Source organism: Dermacentor andersoni, chromosome 8 (assembly GCF_023375885.2).
Source record: "Dermacentor andersoni chromosome 8, qqDerAnde1_hic_scaffold, whole genome shotgun sequence".
In the NCBI taxonomy this organism is placed as follows: domain Eukaryota; kingdom Metazoa; phylum Arthropoda; class Arachnida; order Ixodida; family Ixodidae; genus Dermacentor; species Dermacentor andersoni.
In genome coordinates, this window is record NC_092821.1 from 155606655 (window position 1) to 155630441 (window position 23787).

At 46.4% G+C, this 23787-nt stretch overlaps 1 protein-coding gene across 14 annotated transcripts in view; it reads right to left on the reverse strand.

Moving 5' to 3' along the window:
• Positions 1-23787, reverse strand: part of LOC140219912 (uncharacterized) — a 178018-nt gene that overhangs the window by 129046 nt on the left and 25185 nt on the right. For 13 of the 14 annotated variants that reach the window (XM_072290089.1, XM_072290088.1, XM_072290087.1 and 10 more), the window contains one exon: positions 7503-7715. In XM_072290089.1, coding sequence (XP_072146190.1) covers positions 7503-7715 — 213 coding nt within the window. The remainder of the gene's footprint in view (positions 1-7502; positions 7716-23787) is intronic. The other variant, XM_072290086.1, reaches the window with a different exon arrangement.

The window sequence follows — 23787 nt, forward strand, 5'->3', positions numbered from 1 at the left end:
AGCCTGTTGTATCCGGCCATGCTCGTTTTGGACAGTTTTCGCAGGCATCTTGTAGAACATGTACGAGAGAAGTTGTTAGAGCTGCGCACAGATATTGCCGTGATTCCGGGAGGCCTCACTTCAGTACGGCAACCTTTGGACGTGTCCTTAAATAAGCCTTTTAAGGACAACGTTCGAAGGCTGTACACTAACTGGATGGCTGGAGGACAGCGTCAACTAACTCCAGGTGGCAAAATTAAGAGGCCGTCTACGGAAATGTTGTGCGGATGGATCGTGGAAGCTTGGCGTGAGATCTCCGATGACGTCAGGAAAAGTTTCAAGAAGACTGGGATCTCCAACGCACTGGATGCGAGCGAAGACATGTTGTGGAGCTCGGACAAAGAGGACGAGTCTCCACCCAGCGGTGATGAGTATATTCTCTCCAACTCGGACTCTGAACAGGGGAAGGAGAGGAGCATGACATGTCTTAATAAATTTTACGTGTGTGTGCAGTCGACATCTCTCGCCTGTTCATTAAAAGGTAAGTAGGTAGCTTTTAGTTATCCTTTTATACTGCATTTATTGGTAAATTATGTGACAATAGCCATATTCCTGACATATGTTTAAATTTAAGGCACGAGAATGTGAGTTGAAAAAATTTCGTAAATTTTACCCCGCGTGATAGGCGCACCCCGAACACTGAGTCGGATTTTCTGAAAAAAAAAAGTGCGCCTATTATGCGAGTAAATACGATAACTGCCATGGTCGGGGCGAACACAGTTGGCACCGAGAAGCTGCCCCTTCTAGTGGTAGGGAAGGTGAAAAACCTGCGTTACTTTAAGGGTGCGAAGAACCTGCCTGTGTGGTACAGCAGCAATACAAAGGCCTGGATTACACAAAGCTTGTTCGAAGATTACGTGCACCGTCCGGACCAGATGTTCGAGCACCAGAAGAGGCAACTGGTAATAGTTGTAGACAACTGTGGGGCAACTACCTGTTCTCGGCACTCGGCATGCTAGCAGATGCCTGGAAGGCTGTTCAGCCTTTGACGTTTGCGAATTGCTTTACGCACGCTGGATTTTGCAACTCTGAAGAACCCGTGACCGTAGAGGCAAATGGCACCGCTGAAGACATCGGCACCGGCGAGCAGCTGATTGCCGACATGCGCAGCAGTGGGATGGACCTTCCCTCTGCTGTTACTTGTCATGAGCTTGCCGTGATCGACAACAACATAGAGTTGTGCATGGAGATTACGGACGAGATTGTGCACCAGGTGACCGCACCGCCGCAAAGCGACTCGGACTCCGATGACGACACCTCTGGCTGCCCGCAACCATCAACGCAAGGCGTTGTCAAACCTCTAATATTGTTGTCTGGTGTGTATGATGAGAACATGACGCTTGCACAGATGCAAGCAGACGTTACAAAAAGCAGGAATTTAAAACAAGGGTACATCCGTGACTTTTTCAGTCCAGTTTAGCTGTCATAAAGTTCGGTTTTACGGCTCACGAATTTTTCGGACTGTTCTTTTATTCGGACTATTTTTCGGTCCCCTCCAGGTCCGGAAAATCGGTCGACTACTGTAGCATCAAGAGAAAGCAATTGTGTTTTTTTAGCAGCGACACGATCCACAGATCGGATTCAGTTGTGAAAAGCTTGATGCAAACAGATGTGTGTAGTACACGTCAGTTGCACATTCACATGTGTCTCCTGCTTGAAGCAGCCGTACGTCGCAATTAATTTACTTTTTATCCGGGGCTTGTCATAAATGAGATGGCATGGTCAGGTATTAAGGTTATACTTCGGCGGCGGTGGCATACGGCACGACTCCTATTTTGAAAGCGATCTGCGATGAGTACAGAGTGTAGGTTTGCCGAGGGATGATGGCTTCATGTGCACTCTGTTTTCGCCGCTTAGTTCGCATTGAAACGAGAGGCAGTAAAAAAGTCAATTCGCTTTCTGCTGCTGCCACTCTTCCTCACGCCAGCATTTTGATAGATGGTGTCTGCGGTCATCGAGTATGATGCATTTATATTTGCCTGTGCATGCGTGACAGAATGCTTGTAAAGTTAGTTAACAAGCGAATGTTTACGAGTTTATACAGCCGATAAAACTACTACCCTTCTCTTTTTTTATGCTTTTCTTTCAGTATTGCACTACGTCACCTTTCAATGCCTCATCTTTTGTAAAGTTTGACGCAGCATTCATAAAATATTGAAACAAAGCCAAATTTCTTAATTTTATAAAAATGCCACCGCGTTGACAAGTTTATATTTGTACTCAACGTGATCTCTGTTTAAGACTGTGACCAACTAACCCTATTTCAAATCTTTTTAAGACAAGCGTATGTCAGGCCAACTGGTGACAGCATAAACAAAGGGAGCACTGTTGTGCTGTCACCGAGGTCGTTTACAGCCACATGGGCATTCAGTGTCAAGACTGTAGATACGCGAGATCACAGCAAAATTCCATATATCTTTTTATGGGATAACAGGCATTCAAAACATTGAAATGAAACAATGCTTGCATTAGCATGCATTTTGCTGAGAATTAATCCCTCACTCTCAACGGGCAATCATGGCACAGCACTGAAGTGTCAGGCTGCTGTGCTTGAGGAAACTGTGTGACATGGGTTTTATGCTGCCCAGCACTAAATAGATTTCAAATCTTTTTTACTTTTTCTTTTTTTCAATGAAGAGCGGAAAAATGAGGCTGGCTAGCTATTTGCTGTCTTATGTGTAGCTAGCTAGCTAGAGGCATGGCTTGTGTGCGGGGCTTCCATTTTGTCGTCTGCTTTGAAACATTCCGAAACCACTTGCACACAGTACGGTCCATGCCATCCGCTGTGCGAGTGCTTGAGCAAAAAACAACCTTGGAGAGAAGGCATGGGCTGGCCAAGTAACTGTATGGGTTTAAGTGTTCAGAGCATAACAATAAGGAGTCTAAGGCCTGCCAGCCCCCACTTTTCATCCTACATTCAGCTCCCAAGCTTTGCATTTCCCGGCCTCTTCGGATAGTTCAAAGACGTCATTAGACTTTCCTTGCTTGGCGTGTTCTGGCACCCGACAAGGCAGCAAGCACATCGTCTTTGCATTGCAACTGCAATTTGCTCACTCCCACAATAAAAACAGCACAATCTATCCCAGGTTTATCGCTAAGACACACATGTGAAACCGCATCCCTATGTGTACTGGATTAAGCTCTCACTGCCACTTTTATTCAAGAAACAGCACTTAGAAGTATGGTTTATTACAGATATTTCTACAGTAAAACCTCGTTAAACCGTACCCGCTTAAACAGTAGTATTGTTTTAAAAGTAGTAAAGTCAAATCCCCAACTGAGCGGCCATTGAGCATAACGTGTTTTGTATCCGCATAAACCGTGCCAGCTTATTGCGTACGTATTGGTTAACATGTAGTGTTTCCACTTTTCATCACACAAACACGGTGGTACGTCGTCTCCATCGGGCGGCCCGGCAGAAAAACAAGCCTCAGAGATCAGACCGACCTCAAAGCGCCCTGTGCATTTGTGTGTGAATCCACATCAACATCAACATCATTTCAGCACCGTGCCAGAGAGCATTGTGGCGTCGTGCAAGCAAGGACTTGCATTATTGCCAAAGCTCGGATAAAAAAAAAACGCCGGGTGCTCAGCATAGAAGAAAAATTAGACACTGTTTGTGCTATCAACGTGACACGAAGAAGTCTACTGTTGACTACGGTGTGTGGCATTTGGAATGCGAAGAAGTTGCTCGGCAGCGCTGCTGCGACCGCAAAGAGATGTCGGCTACGAGGTTCGGCTTTTCGCCATTGTTGCCTCTGTTGTTGCCGAAGTGTCACCTAGCGACAGTGATGAGGGCGACACGGGAAGCAACAGCACGGGCGATTCAGGCCCTACAGTGGCAGAAGCTGCGCGTTACGTCAGCCTCATGAATGCGATCATTGTGACGAGAACAGCACGCAGCAATGAAAAAGGCGCCCCGCAACTTCTGCAGCGCTACCGCGCTCGTGCATGGAGAATATGCAACGCCAACGAGGAATCTGCCATGCGAGTGTTTGCTGAGAAGAGGGGGCTGGCCAAAAAGCTGGCTCGCAGCTTCAGTAAGTTTGAGGCCGCTGTCGTCGCTACTAGGGAGCCGCGGCATCAAACAAAAATAACACTTTTGTCGCGCAAAGTGAATAAATACTGCATGTCTTCTTTCCCTTTCATCGCACTCTCTCTAAGTTCAGTTTTTGTCAGGTAAGTGGGCGATTTCATGCTATTTCGTTTAAGAAGTACTACGGTTTAATACATACTTTTTCTGAGCTCCAGCCAACTACGGTTTAACGAGATTTCACTGTATGCACAATAACCAAATATGTAAGAGGATTACTTTACAACACAATATTGGTTTCTTAAAGGGCCCCTCACCAGACCCCAAAGCAAATTTTGGTTATACGGTGAAAGTTGTTACCTGTCCTCTGCCACACAAATTTTTCAAATCGGCGCATTAATAGCAGAGATAGAAATATTTCAGTGTGGCGAGCCCATGATTTCAGCAGGCAAGCTTCACTGCAAACATACAACGCTCTCTCCACTTGCCCCGTCTAGCCTCTGCAAGCGAAATTCCTTCCCTGCGTTCTCCCATACTCATGCCCATACTGGACCTCAAGGATCACGTGACGCTACATCACGTGCCCCGCCTCCACTTTTTCTCTCTTTTATTTTTCTTTTTGTGCTGCGCACTTCCGCTGACAGCATTGTGCGCGAGCTGTTGCGATCGTCTTGTTTCGCGCAGCACACGATGTTGCGCGCTGTGCACAAGGAAACATGCTAGCGGTATAATTCATTGCTACACAAATACTGAAGCAGAACAAGCGAATCACAGAGCATGATCACGCGCTGGAACACGGTAGAAAATGGCATAGTTTCGGTACCCAAGCACGACTGCACGACCGTGGGAACAAGCAGACGAAACGGAAGTACCTACATCTCTCTGGCTTCGGTGCGAAGTAAAACAAAAATCATGCAGACATTCTGTTTGTGTGTTTTATTATTTCTCTAAACTTCAATTCGTCAATTCAAGCAACAGATCACACAAACAACAGATGTTGCCTTGAATAATTCTCGAAGTCACGTGTCACCACGAGCGACATCAGTGCGGACACGAGTACATAGACGCAGGGACACGAGTATGTCACCATCCGGCTTGGAGCGCGGTCGCCATGAGGGAAAGGGAAAACGGTGTTCGGATTGAAATTTCAGACCTTTCTGCAGCGCGCATTGTATGCTCTGCTATTGTCAGTTCAAAATGGCCAGACCTGGTGAGGGGCCCCTTAAGGAGTTCAACCTAGTGTTATCCATAGAATAAATTTTTGAGGCAAACGCAACAACACAATGAAGACTGGAAAACTAGAAGCTGCAATGCGCAGAACATGCAAAAATGATGCAGCTCACTTATTGAGCAGTAGGAAACATACCAAATTGCCATTGTAATATACAGTAAAAGCTCATTAATTCGAATTCCGCTGAAATGCTATGAACATTCGAATTATACAAAATTCGAAATAACGAAAGTCAGAAAAAAATCGCTCGGTTAAGGCGCGTATATAGTCTGACGTGGCGTGAGCACGTGCGCACATGCTACGTCACGTTGGCGTGAACAGCGTCTATACTTCGAAGCACTGGCGCAGCCAACGTAACCAGACGTGGCCAGCGCGGTTCGATGCGCCCGACGTCGAGATGGCTCTTGCTCCATCCACGCGTTCGTCGCGCTGAATGGGGCGGAGAAAAAAAAGAATGTTGCAGACTCGCGCGAAACACGAAGCATCGATTGCGATAGAAAATTAGTAGATAGCTATACGAAGTAAGGATAATAGTTTTATTGGCCGTATAAACTTGTAAGCATTCGCTTACTAAATAAATTAACAAGCACTGTGTCACGCGCGCACAGGTAAGCATGAACGCATCTCGCTCGATGACCGCGGAAACTCGCTGAAGAATGCTGGAGTGAGTACACGCAGCAGTAGCAGCGAGCGAACTGACCTTCGTACAGCTCTCGCTTCAACGCGAACGAAACGTAGAAAGCACATTGCATATGAAGCTACCAGCACTACGCGCACTCTGCAAACATCGCAGATCACTTTGAAGATGAGGCCCACGCGGGCGCGCACTATGGCCATGTTGCAGATCGCTTTCAAGATGCGGCGCCCGCATGGCTGCGCCGTAAGCAGCAGCCGCCGAAGATCATCCTCCCGTCCCTCCCTCCCCTCAACCCCCTGCCTCGCGCGCGACAAGATAGGGCGCGCTCCGCCCCACCTTCCCCTCTCGCTCACGCGAGATTGAGCCGTGTTCGTCGGCTCACCCTCGCATGCTCGTACACAAAGAACACGGCGCGCGGCGACAGTGTTATCGTCCTTGCCGCTGATCGAAAAAGCAAAGCTGCGCGACCCGTGCGGCGACGCCAGCGTGCTCCCACGCACTAGCACTCTCCCCATCCACGATGATGCGGAGTTCGAATTATCGATGGCGGTGCGGATTTCAGTGTGAATAAGCGGGATGTGTTACAGATTGCTTTCAATACATTGTTGGACGGACCGCGGCGACTACTTCGAATTATCCGAAATTTCGAATTAACGAGTAGTGAATTAACAAGCTTTTGTTGTACTACAAACGCTAGGCAACTGCCACCCTTCTGGCCTGCTAGTTATTTTTTTTTTTTATTACAGTACCATGAAGTATCCAGATTCTAGAAAATGAAAAGCCCTTCAATAGAAAAAGCTAGAAAAGAAACAATGCTGCCCTGCTTTTCAGATCTTTGGCGTGGCGACTTCCAATCAGCAGTAGAATATTTCAATACTAGTATAAACCTTGATATGGGGGCAGATTTAACTTGTTACAAGAATAAAGAAATACGTAGATACACAACCAACACGTTGAAATAACTTTTAAGATTTCTTGAAAGGTTTAATTCTACGCAATAGACAAGCAATCCCAGTAATCAAAACTGGGCCGATCCTGGAGGGTGTGTAATCAAAGGTTGTGATCTGCTGGGCCGATCCTGATAGCAGTAGCGCAGCAGGGAAATGGCGATGGGGTATAACATCTTGCATTTCACTGTCTCCGGGATCTGCCCAGTTCAATCAGTAGCAGGCAAGGAAAGCTTCACATTAAAACAAGTCGCATTGTATCAAACCTGCCTCTTTTACATCTCCATGCTTGGGCCACCATCATGAGGCAAACATTCCACTCCATAAAACGGCTACATATGGCTATTCTTCGAAAAACGTGCCAGGACAGGAATCGCCTGTCATATCTACTTGCGTGCGTTTATAGTACCGATGAATTCTGTATGGCCCTTACTAAGTTTGCCTATTATACCCGACATGTATGCACTCTGAAAGAGTTATGTTTTCTTTAGATTTTCCAATACTATGTCCTGTGCAGCATTTCTCTCAAGCCAATACCGGCCTAGAAAACTCGGCATGAAACCCAGGGGGAAGTAGGCAAAAAAAGTGAAAAGTGTGTGCTGCCACGGCACCTACCATCATCCATGTCGAGCTTGAAACGCTTTGGCTTCCCAGACTCCGCGTCGATCATGCTCAAGGCCCGCTTGAGATCAGCCAAAATGCCATGGTTGGATGCTGATCGCTTTGGTGGCTTCGAATCCACGTCATCAGCATTGCAGTCTACAGGATCAGGGTCATCCGGATCTTCATCCTTTAGGCCAGAGACTTGCACAGCAATGCCAATATTGGCTGCAGAAAGGTCAAAGTCCCAAGCTACATGCTTCAACTCACACTACAGGCAATGAGTCAATTCCTCCATCACAAATGAAAACACAAACAAATGAAAATGGCTCGAAGCACAACTGTCCTAGCAGTACTGGAGAAGTTTAAGAGCACGGTACAGAATAATCTACAATCTGTTTATAGTTGTATTCTTTCAAAACTCTATCTTCATTTACTTGAGGGGAAAAGGCTGATCATAGCTGAAAGAAGTAAGGGACCAACTTAGGTGTGCCACCACTGATTTCAACGTATCTTCTCATATTAATATAGTGGAGTCCACTTGTAACAACATCAAAAAATACAAAATATCCAATCATTATAGCCAACTTTTATTTTATTTATTACAGAACCCACAGCGCCAGTGTGGCATTACAGTGGGGAGGGGGGGGGGGGTTCAAATAGTATATACAACAAACAGTACAAGTCATTTCATAATAAATGCAAAATAATTTACGGCACAACAACATATACATACTGAGAAACAGAACTTCAGTCATTAGCAGAATATGTTATATTAATGAAGAAAAAGAAAGATACATCATTAGACAGCATTGATCCTGAGAGCACAACTTCATTCATCAAAAGAACATGTTATAACAAGAAAGAAAAAAATGCATCATTAGACAGAATTGTTACAGAGTCCTGCGGTAACCTGTTCCAGTTCGAAATCGTCCTGGGGAAAAAAGACATTCTTAGCATTTCTGTTTTGCATTTTATTTCTCTTACCTTATTCACATGATCTAGACGTAAAGATACATAATCGGGCTTAAATATGTACTTATCGCGTTCAATACCAGTTCTAGAATGAAATATGTTATGAAAGAACTTTAACCTGAGTGATTTTCTTCGTTCCTTCAATAGTTACCAGCCAAGATTCTCTTTCGCACGTGATACGCTGAAATGCCTAGAGTAATTACGGAACACGAAACAAGCCGCTAAATTTTGCACCCTTTCTAACTTTTGTATATTAACCTTTACCCAAGGGTCCCATACAGTGCAAGCATAATCGAGGACAGATCTAACATTCGTAATATACAGGAGTTGCTTAGTTTCCGAAGGGAAATGTTTTGCATTTCCTCACAAGAAACCTAGTTCCCTACACGCCTTGGCTGAAACGTATTCAATATGACAGTGCCATGACAGATTGGAGGTAAAAAAAAAACACTAAGATATTTGAACTCGGATACAGATGACAGCTGTTGAGTACTTATTTTGTATTGAAATTGATGAGGAGTATGTTTTCTTGTAAAAGACAGGTGAACAGTTTTCTGCAAATTTATACGCATGCCCCAGCTTTTGCACCAATCCGTAACCTTGTTCAGATCCTCTTGCAAGGCAAGACAATCATTTTCATTATGAATAACTCTATATAACACACAATCAACTGCGAATAAACGTACAGGAGATGAAATATCGACACGTCATTCATGTAGATTAAAAATAGGAGAGGGCCCAGGACGAATCCCTGTGGTACTCCTGATGTTACCTCAATGTCATCCGAGTGTTGGCTGTTTAAAACTACTTTCTGGTGCCTTGAGCTTAAATATTCCTTAATCCAAGCAATAACTGATGTATTTAAATGATACCATGATAACTTCTCTACCAATAAATTGTGGGGAACAACATCAAAAGCTTTCTCAAAATCGAGAAAAACCGAATCAATAGAGCAGCCGTTATCTAATGCACTTGCTATATCATGTGTTAGTTCTGTTAGCTGGGTAATGCAGGAAAAACTATCACTATATCTGGACTGCCGCTAAAAAAAAAAAGTTTCCGAACATACCTTTGTAGCTCCGAACCCAAATTTTCCACTTGGGCTAAAGAATAGACATTGTAGAAAGTAGGCTGTTAAAGAGAATATGTTTATTCAGACCTCTAAATAGTGTGTCAAGCGTTAGGCACACCGAAATGTGTGTTGAGCATTAGGCATGCAGAAGTAGTCAGAATCTGCACTTGCTTTCGTGGCAGTTTCAGGTTTACAAATGCAGTGTGCATTGCCTCCAGCCGCTGCGCAAGCACTGGCAGCAATCCTTGAGCACGCACGAAATCAAGGAGCGACATAAGAGGAAGCTTTAGCTCTGGCCCAACTCAGACGCGGCCTATTCAAATACATGTAAAATGCAGAAATGCTTTTCTGAGATGACCGCTGGACTAATATTCATGACATTTGCTCCACTTGAGAGAAAAGGTTAAATTCTAGTTACTGTTGCAAGCAGAATTTTTTATTTAGGACCTGAATTTTATTGAAAGAATCTTCAAAAATTCAAAAAAAAATAGAAGCACGAAGTTTACAAATGAATAGCTCTCCATCAAAAACAGATATCGCGGTTCTCTCAATGGCATCCATTAGATCATTCAAAGCGGACAAATTCGATATTTCAATTTATATATTATGTGAATTTGTTAAGTTGCATACAAGTGTTTTGCAAAAGCTGAATTTACACATTACTAAATTTTTTTAGAATCATGTGGGACATATCAATTTTGCCCGCTTTAGATGTATTATGAGATGCAATTAACAGAATTGTGGTATCATTCTTCCTTGCTGAGTTACAGATTTGTAAACTTGATAGCTTCGTTTTCTGAAAATTTTCTATCTTTGCCAATTTTTTATAAAAAATTGACAACCTAAATAAAGAATTCGAAACCAAGTCACTACCTTCTGATCATTCATTGACACATCTAAGTGCTTGCGTAAAGCGTGCAATTTATTATAAGGTTTTAAAAATGCACATCGCTGCCAATCACAGCACACTGCTCGGCGGAATTTTAAGCTGCCTCTACCCATATGACGAAAATCACCCATATGACGTCAGTGGGGAGAGCTATCCGATTGGCTGACCAGGGCGCGTGATCAATAATTTTTCCAACTTTATGGTAAACAAATGATCTTCGTAATAGTTGGAATGTTAGTTCATTTGTTTTTATAAACAGAAAGTAACATAAAGAGAATGCACAAGAACAATTTTTCAATACAATTAAGCACTTCCGGCACACAACAAGTAATCGTCTGCTTGTGTTACAACGTGCTCCATCTTTGACGAGAGCTCCGCCGTCAGTGTCAGTCTGTCTTTTCGCGAGCGCTATGATTCGACTTTGTTGCATTGTGGACTGCAAACGTAGCGACTGGCAATATGTCAAGCTTCGACATCGTGTCCCTCTGCAAGCCAGTAGACGAGCGAACTGGCTGCAGCGCATCGGACTGCTGCTATCTGATCGGCGCCAGAATTTGCACGATTGCGGCCGTCACTCTACATCGGAAGATTACTAACGCAATAGCGTTTCGCGAGTCCGGTATTAGGGTAAATGCAAGCGCAAGGGAATAGGGCGTGGTCGTGTACCCTTGTGTGTCGTAGTACACACACAGTAGCAGTAACAAAATGTATTCTTTGATCCTGGTGTAAATTTTTCGCAGGAGTATAATCGTTAACACGTTTTTGTAAATGTTTAAAATGTTTTACGCTTGGTTACAGCAATATTAGCTCTGTCTTTGGCTGGTTAAGCTCTGCGCCAACAGGTGGCTGGACCGTGGGGGCCAATCAGGCAGCTCACGTATGTCTACGCTAAAGTTCCTTCATCAGCTTGAGTTTATGCCTCCACCGTTCCGGCGAAACGTTCAGCTAGTGTGCGATTACCAGAATACCAGACACGTTCGGCGCTACGACAGAATGCTCGCAACGCACGCTGCTTCGACAGCTCTCGCTTGGGGTCGACGGCCAAGCAGCTAGCAGTGAGGTTTCGTGCGGGCTCTAAAACAACCGGAAGTGGACGGTGTGACGTCGCATCATGACGCAGAACCAGTGAAGGCGAAGTTTACTTGACCATGATTGCAACAGAAAGGCAGTTATGGTAGTTTTAGGCAGCTGGCAGCTGGAACTATCTGCCAGCTAACCCTGCCCTAACCAACACCATCGCCACTCCCACTACCGCATCTTACGTTATATAATGACATTTATATAATGACCAGTACAACATGTTTAGAGGCATTTGCCTGCCGTACATACTACAGTCAAACCTCGATATATCGAACACGGATATATCGAATTATTGCGTATATCGAACAATTTTTATATCACATGGAAAATCGCATGCATTTCTAATTCTTTATTTCGAACGGGGCCGGATGTAAAATGGATATATCGAACTCCGCCGCCCCAGACCAAGTGCGCTCTGTTGACAGGAGGCGAGCTTTCCCGCAACACTCTCGAAGATAGCGGCGGCGCGATCGGCGTTCCAGACTGCTGCGTACAACAGCTGCCCACATCGGTTGCGCCGAGGGTGCCATTTGAACGTAGCGGCGTACACACGCGGCGGCTTGGAGCCAGCACGGCCGCCTCGATCACGCGCGCACCTATGCGCGCACGCCGAGGCTTGCCCCCGCCGTGCACGCGTGATGGAGGCGGCCGTGGAGCCAGTTGGAGCGCTTTGTCCGTGCTGAGCCACACGTCATGTGCATTGCGGACTTCGTTGGCGGTGACGACAGCACCGAAACAGTGGCGGAGTTAACAGACGTGGAGATCGCGGCAGAAGTGACTGCTGAGCGGCCAAACGAAGACGCTGCCGAGGCTGATCCAGCAAGCGCTGATGTTGCCCCGCTCCCGACTGCAACTGAGGCTGTAGCTGCTTTGGCTGTTGTACGCCGCTACTGCGGCGCAATAGAAGGCACTGGACTGTCTCTTGTGGACCGTTTGGACTATGTTGAGGGCGCCGTGGTCAAGCACGCGGTTGCCAATATGAAGCAGGCTACGCTGCGTCAGTACTTTCAGCGAACTAAATAAATACTTTGTTTGAAGCTTCATGTGAGTATCTATTGCGCCACGATTGGTTCATTGATTGATTTGCGCTAGTTTCTGACGCGTTTTCTGCGTGATTTTATATATCGAATTCTGGCTATATCGAACTATTTTGCGATCACCGCGCTGTTCGATATATCGAGGTACGACTGTATTACCTGTGTACATTCACAGAAAGTGAACCATTAATTATGTAGCACACAAAGAAATGCAAACCTTCATTAACACAAGGAATAAATTACTTACGTTGGAAGCTGTGCACACATGCTATTAAATAAAATATAAAATGAGCCATGTAAAGGTTATGTTGACGCATCTTTATTCCCATTAAAGTGAATGAGTATTGTAATAAACACTTTTATGCATAAGAATAAACCATAAGGCCATCACTGCCTTTCCGTCGCAATCATGGTCAAGTTTAGGCAAGTCAGAGCCTTATGCACATTCTTTTTACCCTGATGTCCCTTTTTCTTAGCACCTTGCTACATTCTGGTGAAGCTCTCATTTCTATCACCTATATTGTCATTACAAGCAAAATAATGCAACATGTTCTTCAATATCATTTTTTGAGTGCCTGTGAACAGCTGCTTACGAGATTTTGAGAAAAATTTACGTCGTTTTTTTATTATTATTCTTAAATAGCGTTCGTTTTCGTTAAAACTTCACATTTGAGGCTAATTCTAAAAACGGTCATTTGTGATCAGCAACAATATTCAGCACAATTGTTGAATAGGTTGAGATCGCACAGTCCACCAAATTTCAGAAGGCTATATAGATTGGTTTAGTTGATAAAAAATCGTAAATATAGCAACTTTTGAAATTTGTAGCAAATTAAGCAGTTATTCTAAAACACTTGTTTTGCACGGAAGCCTCAAACAGCGTTAGCTGACCCTTCTTTACGTCTACATTTTACAGACAAATATATTCTTTGTAGCTGTAATATATTGTATTTCACATTGTTCTGAATTTGCGAAAATGCCTTGTGCATGAAATAGGCGCCTCCACACTGGAGAACTTCACTACTTTTTTCCTCCTAAAATATTCATTTGGCAAAAGAAGCCACATTCACTTTCGTGCTACCGAGTGGTTTATGTGCATAAAATATTCAATTGAATCTAAAATATGAATTTTTTGACCCATGTTGATCTCTCATGAAATCACCCAGTAGTGACATGCTCCCAGAGCTCAGTAATGTCAGCGGCTTCCACCGTGTTGGCTTCACTATCAGTGCGGGTTTTGCCCTGGCGCACAAAGGCTGCCTTTTCCGTTGATCGCAATGCCCAGTGGTTCCAGCTGTCATGATCGCAGCACTCCCAGTTTTCAAAATTGTCAATATCGCCGACTGTATGAGCTCATACTTCGAGTATTGCAAAATTTACGCTTTGCCGACACCATCTTCTAAAACTGGGCTGTCCGCTGATGGTCCACTGCTATGGGGCTGCTTCCGCGGCGCATTTCCGTAGTCGCTGAGAGATTGTAGGAAGGACAGGCTCCAACACCCCGCTTTTCACTTTCAGACCTTCTTTTTTTTTCTCTCTTTCACTGAATGCGTATGGAGCATGCTCGTGGGCAACGTGGGTGTGAAGTAGCTGGCAACATCTTGAGGTGCGCTGCACAAACTTGCGACGCTCTTCATGGCTTTCACAATTGGTGCATGGGCAGGACGTGCTGCGCGGTAATGGAAGCAGATACGGGCTCGCAGAGGGAAACTTTTAGCTCGTCTCGACATCGTTCGTTTAAGAGGAAGCTTTAGCTCGGGCCCAACTCCGATGTGGCGTATTCAAATACATGTAAAACGCAAAAACACTTTTCTGAGATAACCCCTGGACCCATCTTGATGAAATTTGTTGCACTTGAGAGAGAAAGTTAAATCCTAGTGACTGCTGGAAGTGGAATTTCAATATATAGCCTGAATTTTGTGAAAATAATTTCCAAAAATTCGAAAAAAATAGACACACGAAGTTTATAAATTAATAGCTCTGCATCAAAAACAGGTATCGCGGCTGTGAACGGCATCCATTAGATCATTCAAAGTCGACATTCAATACGTCATTTTATATCTTACGTGAATTTGTTACGTTGTGTACAAGGGTTCTGCAAAAGCTATATTTTCATATTACTAAATTTTTTTGAGATTCATGTGTAACATACTAATTTTGCCGCTTGAGATGTACTACTAGATGCAATTCACAGAATTGTGATATCATTTTTCATTGCTGAGTTACACAGTTGTGAGCAGGGTAGTTTCATTTTCTGAAAATGTTCAATTTTTGCCAATTTTTATAAAATATTGATAACCTAAATTGAAAATTCGAAACCAACAGTCACTAGACTTTAGGTTTTTCTTTTAAATGCAACAAACCTCGCCAAATTTGGTGCTGTGGTTGCAGAGAAAAATGAATTCTCCTTTTACATGTATTTAAATCGGAGCACCCGAGCTAAAGCTCCCTTAGCAACTTAGCAAAGCAAATGTGAAGCAGCTCAGCCCATATGGTAAACACCGTCCAGAAGGCAAAATTTTGATTCTTGTGTCATGTTCGCATGCTCCAGCCACATATGCATCCCGCGGAAGCAACAACGATGCTGGTAACAATGATGCTGGCAACAATGATGCTGGCAACACAGCGAAGCTACTGTTCCCTTACAACAGCAGAAAAGAATAAAAGTCAACTGCAACCCATGGGTTGCAGCTTTTATTGTGTTCTGACTAACTGCATGGTACTCAATGCATCCTCATACCACGTGACACATCAGTTGTATTTGGCATGCAGTCATAACACATTGTTATACTGTATTTACTTGCATAATGATAGCACTTTTTTGTCCAAAAAAATTGACACAAATTCAGGGGTGCGATCATTACGCGAGTAATGCAAATGTGAATGCATCCCGCATTTGCTGCGGGATGAAAAAGAAAACAAAATATTTTTTTCATTCCGCATTTGCTGCGGGATGACAACAGGTCTACAGATAGGCGGCTGCCGCTGTATGTAGTGCAGGACACCAAAACAAAAATGGGGGCCGGCGGAGTACATTACGTGCATTGAAACAGTTTCTTCCATATCAGTAATGAATAATACTGTGACGCTCTTAGGTGCATAGTGGGTTCACGAATGTGACGCGCTTAGGTGCATAGTGGGTTCACGCCTCAACAAACAGTATGTGGGGGCACCGAAGGGTAGTGAACGAGGACGACGACGTGTGGCTGGCTGGCCGAGTCTCGACAGGCGCTCAGTTGACCAAGGCCATCGCTTCTAACTCTACCCGGCTTCAAAGTAACGCCTTTTGTGGGCGTAACAGAGTGGTGGAGGTGCGGGGTACGACAGAACGTACCACGGAGTCGCAACATCTAGAACTTCGCCGGAGCCGTCGTCTTGCCGGTCTCTTGCCAACGACCTTCCCTATGGCTCAGGACGGAGGTGGACAAATGCCAGCTATAGTTTCACCTTCTCAAAGGTCAGCGCCAGTTGGACCTTTGCGGCACTACATGGAACCACGTTCGTTCGCGGAAAAAGTGGGCGAAGACGTCGACGAGTGGCTGACGCACTACACAAGGGTGAGCCGCTACAACCGTTGGGATTCTGTCACTCAGCTTGAATATGTTGCACTCTTTCTGAGTGAGACAGCGTTGATGTGGTATGAAAACCACGAAGACTCCCTAACAACGTGGGAGCACTTTGTTGAGGAAATTAAGAAGTGTTTTGGCGACACCCACGCCAAACAGAAACGCGCCGAGAGAACACTTGCTCAAAGAGCTCAAGCTCCTGGAGAAACATGCACTATATACATAGAGGAAATCCTCAAGCTGTGCAAAATCGTAAATCCGCAGATGTCCGAGGAAGACCGAGTCGGACATCTCCTCAAAGGAATTGCAGAAGATGTGTACAATTTCCTCATAAGTCGGGAACACGTTGATTCCGTCTCAGATGTCGTGCGTCATTGCCGTACGTTTGAGACGTTGAAAACACGTCGCATTGTGCCAAAGTTTGGACGCCTGGCGAATGTGACAACCATTGCCAGCGTCGATGAGAGCCCGTCTGCCGATCTTTCGTCTACTATACGGCAGATCGTGCGTCAAGAACTGCTGCGGCACCAGGAACTTGCGCGCGGCGTCATACGACAACCATTGCCAGCGTCGATGAGAGCCCGTCTGCCGATCTTTCGTCTACTATACGGCAGATCGTGCGTCAAGAACTGCTGCGGCACCAGGAACTTGCGCGCGGCGTCATACGACAACCTGACGCTTATTACCCGCAACACATGGCGCCTGCCGCACCCTGCGCTTCCTGGCAACCGGCAGTATGTGTCACAGACGTCAACCACAGAGGTGCTCCATGGCCACGTGAGGACACATTTACGCCCGAACACCGACCAGCAGAACACCCTCGCCCCAGCAGGTTTGCACGCAGACCGACCGTTCCTCCTGTGCAGCAGGCTCAGCCGCTCCGCTCTGCTACACGACCCCCCACGGCTGAGCGCTTCGAAGGGCAGTTCATCGATCGTCGTTTACCTGTGTGCTATAGCTATGGCGACTTGGGTCACATTGCCAGGTACTGCAATCGCCGCCAACCACCGAGGTTCGACCGATCGACGATGTCTAGGCGGTACCGCGCTCCTCTGGGCAAAACATATTCGCCCTCGCACACATATTTAGGAAGCTTGCCTCACCAGCACCCGGAGCCGCTACGGAACCGTTCTCCAGCATCCGATCGCAGCTTGACACCACCACCCGCTCCTCGTGTAAGCCGGTCGCCCTCTCCGCAGCGTCGATACCCGTCGCCACCCCCGGAAAACTAGCCAGCGCGGCCGTTGGAGGTGAGGTCGCTGGACAATCTTCGATATCGACAGAGATACCTCCAACCATTTGTATGTTTAAGAATAAGGTGTTTGTATTAATTGACGGGGTTTCATCCATGGCCTTAGTGGACACGGGAGCAACCGTTTCAGTGATGAGTCTTGCGTTTAAAAGCCTCCTAGGACGAAAGGTGATGTTTCGCTGGGACCGTGCCGATACGTTTCGCGGAGTGAGTGGGGAGTTGTTGTATCCTGTGGGCGTGTGTAATGTAGACGTTACCTTGGGTGGTCAAATATTTAACGCGGAGTTCGCTGTTCTACCTCATTCTACGCATGACGTAATCCTGGGTCTTGATTTTTTGAAACTGTGTGGTGCCACCGTCGACTGCAAAACGGGTGAAATCAGTGTAGGTACGAGCTTTGCTGCGGCGTTTATGGAAGCCCCACCGTATCGTGAAAGTGTGCTTTGTGTATCCCGTGATACAGTTGTGCCTCCGTTATCCGCAACGTGTGTTTCAGTCGCCTGTTTCCCCACCACCGACGGAACGTTTGACGCTACCGTGGAGCCCGTTCACCTGAGTTGCATCAAGAGGAATGTACTGATACCGTATTGCACGCTGTCAGTTGTTCAGGGATGCACCAACTTATGGGCCGTAAACTGTTCGAGTGAACCTGCAATACTACCACAGGGTCTGAAACTTGCCGCCTACCATGAAGATCACGTGCTATCGCTCGCCATCCTTACAGAGGCCCTTGATTCTGCGGATGAGCGCCATTTCGCTAATGTCTGCCCTGCGGCGCACTCCTCATTTCTGACTATGGTAAACAAGTCGCTCAGCACTAAGCAGCGTCACGAAGTGGCGAATATTCTGCTAAAACATGCCCGACTGTTTGACTTCTCCCAGCAAGAGGGACCACCATTGTTTCCTCCTTCTCGTATACACCATCGCATCGATACGGGATCTGCCCAACCACTGCGGCAGAAACCATACAGAGTCTCACCATCGGAACGCAAGGTGATCAATGACCAAGTCCACGAAATGCTAAATAAGAATGTAATCCAAGAATCCTGTAGTCCGTGGGCAGCGCCAGTGATCCTGGTTAGAAAGAAAGATGGTACATGGCGATTTTGTGTTGACTACCGCCGCCTCAACACCATCACTAAAAAGGACGTATATCCTCTTCCGCGTATTGATGATGCTATCGACTGCCTCTCATCAGCGTCTTACTTTTCGTCTGTTGACTTGAGGTCGGGGTACTGGCAGATTCCTATGCACGAGGCAGACAGGGAGAAAACGGCATTTGTAACACCAGATGGACTTTTTGAATTTAATGTGATGCCGTTCGGGCTCTGTAATGCGCCTGCAACTTTCGAGCGCTTCATGGACAACATCCTGCGTGGTTTGAAGTGGGAAGTATGCATGTGCTATCTAGATGATGTAGTGATTTTCGGGCGCACGTTCAGTGAGCACAACGCACGTCTCGATCTTGTGCTAGACTGCTTGGACAAAGCGGGTTTGGTGCTCAACTCGAAGAAGTGTCATTTTGGAGAGCGCCAAACACTCGTTCTGGGACACCTAGTGGATAAGGACGGTATACGACCTGATCCAGCGAAGACTGCTACGGTGGAAGCCTTCAAGCAACCTCGCCATGTAAAAGAGCTACGCAGTTTCCTAGGGCTTTGCTCGTACTTCCGCCGGTTTATTCGTGGATTTGCCAACATCGCGTATCCGCTGACATGCCTCCTCCAGAAGGGCGTTCCCTTTGAATGGACTCCTGAATGTGAAGCTAGTTTTCGTGAGCTAAAGTCTCGTCTGACGTCTCATCCCATTCTCCGACACTTCGACCATGCGGCTCCCACAGAAGTTCATACGGACGCTAGCGGTATTGGCATCGGCGCCGTCCTTATTCAACGCGTCGACACCAAAGAACACGTCGTCGCCTATGCGAGTCGTTCTTTAAGTAAGTCCGAGCGTAACTACACCGTTACAGAGCAAGAATGTCTTGCAGTTATTTTCGCAGTACAGCGCTTCCGGTCGTACCTGTACGGGCGCCCCTTCACTGTGGTGACAGACCATCATTCTCTCTGCTGGCTGGTTAATCTCCGTGATCCGTCGGGCCGGCTTGCGCGTTGGACACTCCGTTTACAGGAATATAACTTTACCGTTTCTTATAAAAGCGGCCGCCGAAACACGCCGACGCTGACTGCCTCTCGCGCATGCCGCTTCCAACGACGGACTGCGACGCGGACAACTTCGACTGCTATATCGCATCACTGGAGCCGGGATTTCCTGATATAAATACCTTCAAGGTCGAGCAACAAAAAGACAGAACTTTAGAACCACTGCTCATTACTGCAAGGCAATCAGCACCATCCACTCGTTTCTGTGTTCGTGATGGGGTTCTTTACAAAAAGAACTATTCTACTACAGGCCCACGATATCTTCTGGTGGTCCCGGAGAGTCTCCGTGTCTCCGTCTTGCGCGCTATGCATGACAATCCTACATCTGGACATTTGGGTTCTGCGCGAACTCTCTACCGCCTCCAAGAAAGGTTCTACTGGCCTAAAATGCGCCAGATGACCGCCCAGTATGTGTCCAGCTGCAGTGAGTGTCAACGTCATAAGCGTCCGACGAGTGCTCCTCCTGGTCAACTCCATCCAGTGCCACCCCCCAGCTCTCCCTTTGAGCAAGTTGGCATCGACCTCCTCGGTCCTTTCCCGCGTTCATCCGATGGGAATCGCTGGATTATCGTGTGTGCCGATCACTTGACACGCTACTGTGAGACAGCTGCAATACCATCGGCTACTGCAACCGAAGTGTGTATTTTTCTGCTGCGTTTTGTCATTCTCCGACATGGACCTCCCAGAGTCATCATCAGCGATCGTGGGCGGCAGTTCACTGCAGACGTGGTCGAAGAGATGCTTCGTCTATGTGCTTCAAGGTTTCGACATTCCACCCCGTATCATCCCCAAACAAATGGCCTTACGGAACGCACGAACAGAACTCTTACTAACATGCTGTCCATGTATGTCGAGTCAGATCATAAGAACTGGGACAGCGTGCTACCTTTCATTACGTACGCATTTAACACCTGAAAGCATGAAGTTACGGGCTACAGTCCCTTCTTTCTTCTCTACGCTCGTCCGCCTCGTTATACACTAGACACTATCTTCCCGTTTTCCAGCCACGATAATCTTTGTATATCAGAGGCAGTCTGTCTTGCTGAAGAAGCCCGACGACTTGCTTCGTTACGCACTCTTGTTTCACAAGACCGCTCGAAGGCACGCTGCGACCGCCGACGCCGACACGTGATATATGACCCTGGTGATTTAGTGTTGCTCTGGAAACCAACCAGGAAACGTGGACTATGTGAAAAACTGCTGGCCCACTATGTTGGACCCTATGTTATTACGGAGCGCATCAGCGAATTAACCTACCGCATAGCACGTCTCACATCAAATGGCCGACGGTCAGCAAAGACTGAACTTTCGCATGTCGCCCGTTTAAAGCCCTTTATTTCTCGACAGCCTGTTTGACTTGCCCGGCGGGCTTCGTCTGCGCGGAGGGAAATGTGACGCTCTTAGGTGCATAGTGGGTTCACGAATGTGACGCGCTTAGGTGCATAGTGGGTTCACGCCTCAACAAACAGTATGTGGGGGCACCGAAGGGTAGTGAACGAGGACGACGACGTGTGGCTGGCTGGCTGAGTCTCGACAGGCGCTCAGTTGACCAAGGCCATCGCTTCTAACTCTACCCGGCTTCAAAGTAACGCCTTTTGTGGGCGTAACAATATCGTTAATATCAGCAAGTTTGCAGTAATAACGCAGCCATGTCCACTTTGAGGGGACAGAAACAGATGGGCGTGCTTAGCTGCCAGTGACATAGGAACACATGGCGGGCATGCTGCGAAAACTGCGGCATTTGTCTTCACTACTATAATAATACGGCATGTTTCCACTAAGGGTGGACGAATATCTTAGCTGTGTTAGGGTCCACCTAGTGGACTGTCCATTTCGGCCGCTGCCGTATGCAGCTGTACGAGCGAGGATGAGACGAGTGGCCCTAGTCAATCAGCAGCGGCCGATATGGACAGTCCACTAATACCCCTGCAGGTCGACCTCTGTCTTTACTATCAATAAAATCTATCTGTCTTGATAATCTTAAGTCAACTCATCATTATAACCGGTAAATCCTTTATGTGGTATCGTTATAAGTGGACTGCACTGTATTTTCTATGCTTTGAGGCAGGAACACTTGTCAAAACTTACTGTGTTGAGTATGGCTCTTTCAGAGTGCCATGTTTGTCTTTTTTACTAATACTAAATACAATAAGCCAGACCTTAAGCAGGCACTCTCAAAATCTGTGACGTCAAGGCGAGCTGGCACTGAAACTTCATGATAGAGATGCCACCCAGTTTTTCTTTTTTTTTTTTTGTCCCTTTAGAGGTATGCTGCTCCAAACCTCGACACAGACAGCTACTTCGCCATCTTCGCCAGACAGCTTTCATCTTAACCCTGATGTAGATAGCAAGGAAGGCAACTTTGCGGTCTTCCAAGCAGACAAGTGATAGTACAATGTGAAGCTATGGGAAAGAGTGGATGCAGTCAAGTGGGTGCTGTTAGGCCAGACCACAGGTGGACTGGCGTATGTGTGAGCCTGCTTTCATTTCAGCCTGAGCAGGCGCTGTGAGTACAACAGACTTGTTTCTACACTGCCCTTGCGCAGGCATTTGTGAGAAGGCACTGCAAGGTTGCCCTTGCCACCCTCTGCAACCAAATAAAGCGGCAAGTCAAAGTGCACGTGAATGTGTTCAGACATCCTGGCTCTTTTGATGCACTTAAGTAGACCAAGAAGTTTGTCATGCTTGCATGCAAAAAAAGAAAAGATGATGAAGAAAATAAAATCTGCAAATGAAGTGCATTACAATCACGTTTGGCTTACTACTGGACACTGGAGACAAGCCAGAAAAACTGACAGTCACTTAGTAACCTTACATTGTTTGAATGCGAAGGCATTAGAACTTGTTTAAGTCATCACCTTAAATGAAAGCTCCACCTTAATCCACCTTGCTCTAATTTGTACCAACCTTAATCCACCTTAATCTTATTTAATCTAGCTTGCTCTAATTTGGACCAACCTTAATCTGCTTTAATCCTATTTTGGGAGTGGACCACGGCATCCGTCCGACACTCTGGCTGTCAACTGTGGGATTTTGCAATGCGAGCTGCAGCAGGTCGAGCACCGGGAACATAACATTACTTGGTCACGTGGGCTTTGGTACCATCGGATGATAACGGACGCTGGAATTGCCACTTCATGGTGCATATAATGCTTTTGAATTAAAACGGAGCACCACAAAGCACAAATGAGACACTTGCTAACCAATTCATATGTTTTGTTCCCCCTAGAGGTAACCAGCACGTAAGAAATCCTATGTTCCTAATATTGCAGTAGAAAAAACACGTTGAGGGGCTAGTTGATCCATAGCTTTGCTGTCATTGTTGTTTCTTCATTGGTGCGCTGTCTCTGTTGGTGCTTCATCTTTTGATTCCTAATATTGCTCATTAAATCCATCAGAATCAAATATCCGTACCGAAATATTTTGCTTAATTCATTTTTGCACCTGCTAGGAATAAATGATGCGGGAATGATGACTGCAATGTTTTGTACTTCTGATACTAGTCATCTGAAGTCACAGAAAAGAGAAAGATGCATCGCATTGCTTCTATATAGGTGGGACTGTGCAAGACATGGCCATTAAATACAACAATTCCTCTTCTTTAACCAGGGGCTGAATAATGCTAAGAGGCATTTGTTTTCTAATATGCAAAAAAAAAATAATAATAAGGCATCTTCTGTGGGGATGCGCGACTCTCGCGCGTCCCCTGATGTTTTTCCCGCATAGCGCATCCCCTGATATGCTGTTTTCCCACACGGCTCGCGTGGCCTGGCGGTCGGAGTGGTACAAGCGCGGTGCGAGAGATGGCGCGACTGTCGCGCTGCTCCGGGGTTACTTGGGCGCCGAAAGGGAAGGCGCTTGGTCTCTTTGGGTTCGGGAAGCAAGCGGGACGGACGTGCTGCGCCGCTCCGACCCATGCTTCTGCGAGACCATCTCGCGTGGCCGCCTTGGACACCGTTGACGTGACTGTACACGCGAACGACCAGGCGTTGGGATCCAGCATGGGGCGAACATATTCGCTCGCAATGCGGTCGCGGTAAGTCGGACTTCTAGATTTGTCGCGCGCCCATCGGCATGTTTTGGGGATATCAACTCGGCTAGCAGGCATTGATCTATGAAAGGTGCAATAAATGCCCTTCTGATTGTTTGCACTACTGTGTTGTCGTTCCTTTGTCCCAAGAGTACGGAGGAGAACCCGCGTATCCCCCACATCTGGCGCCCAACGTGGGGCTCTTGGGGCATCGGACGATAGAGTTAACAGTTTTGCTTC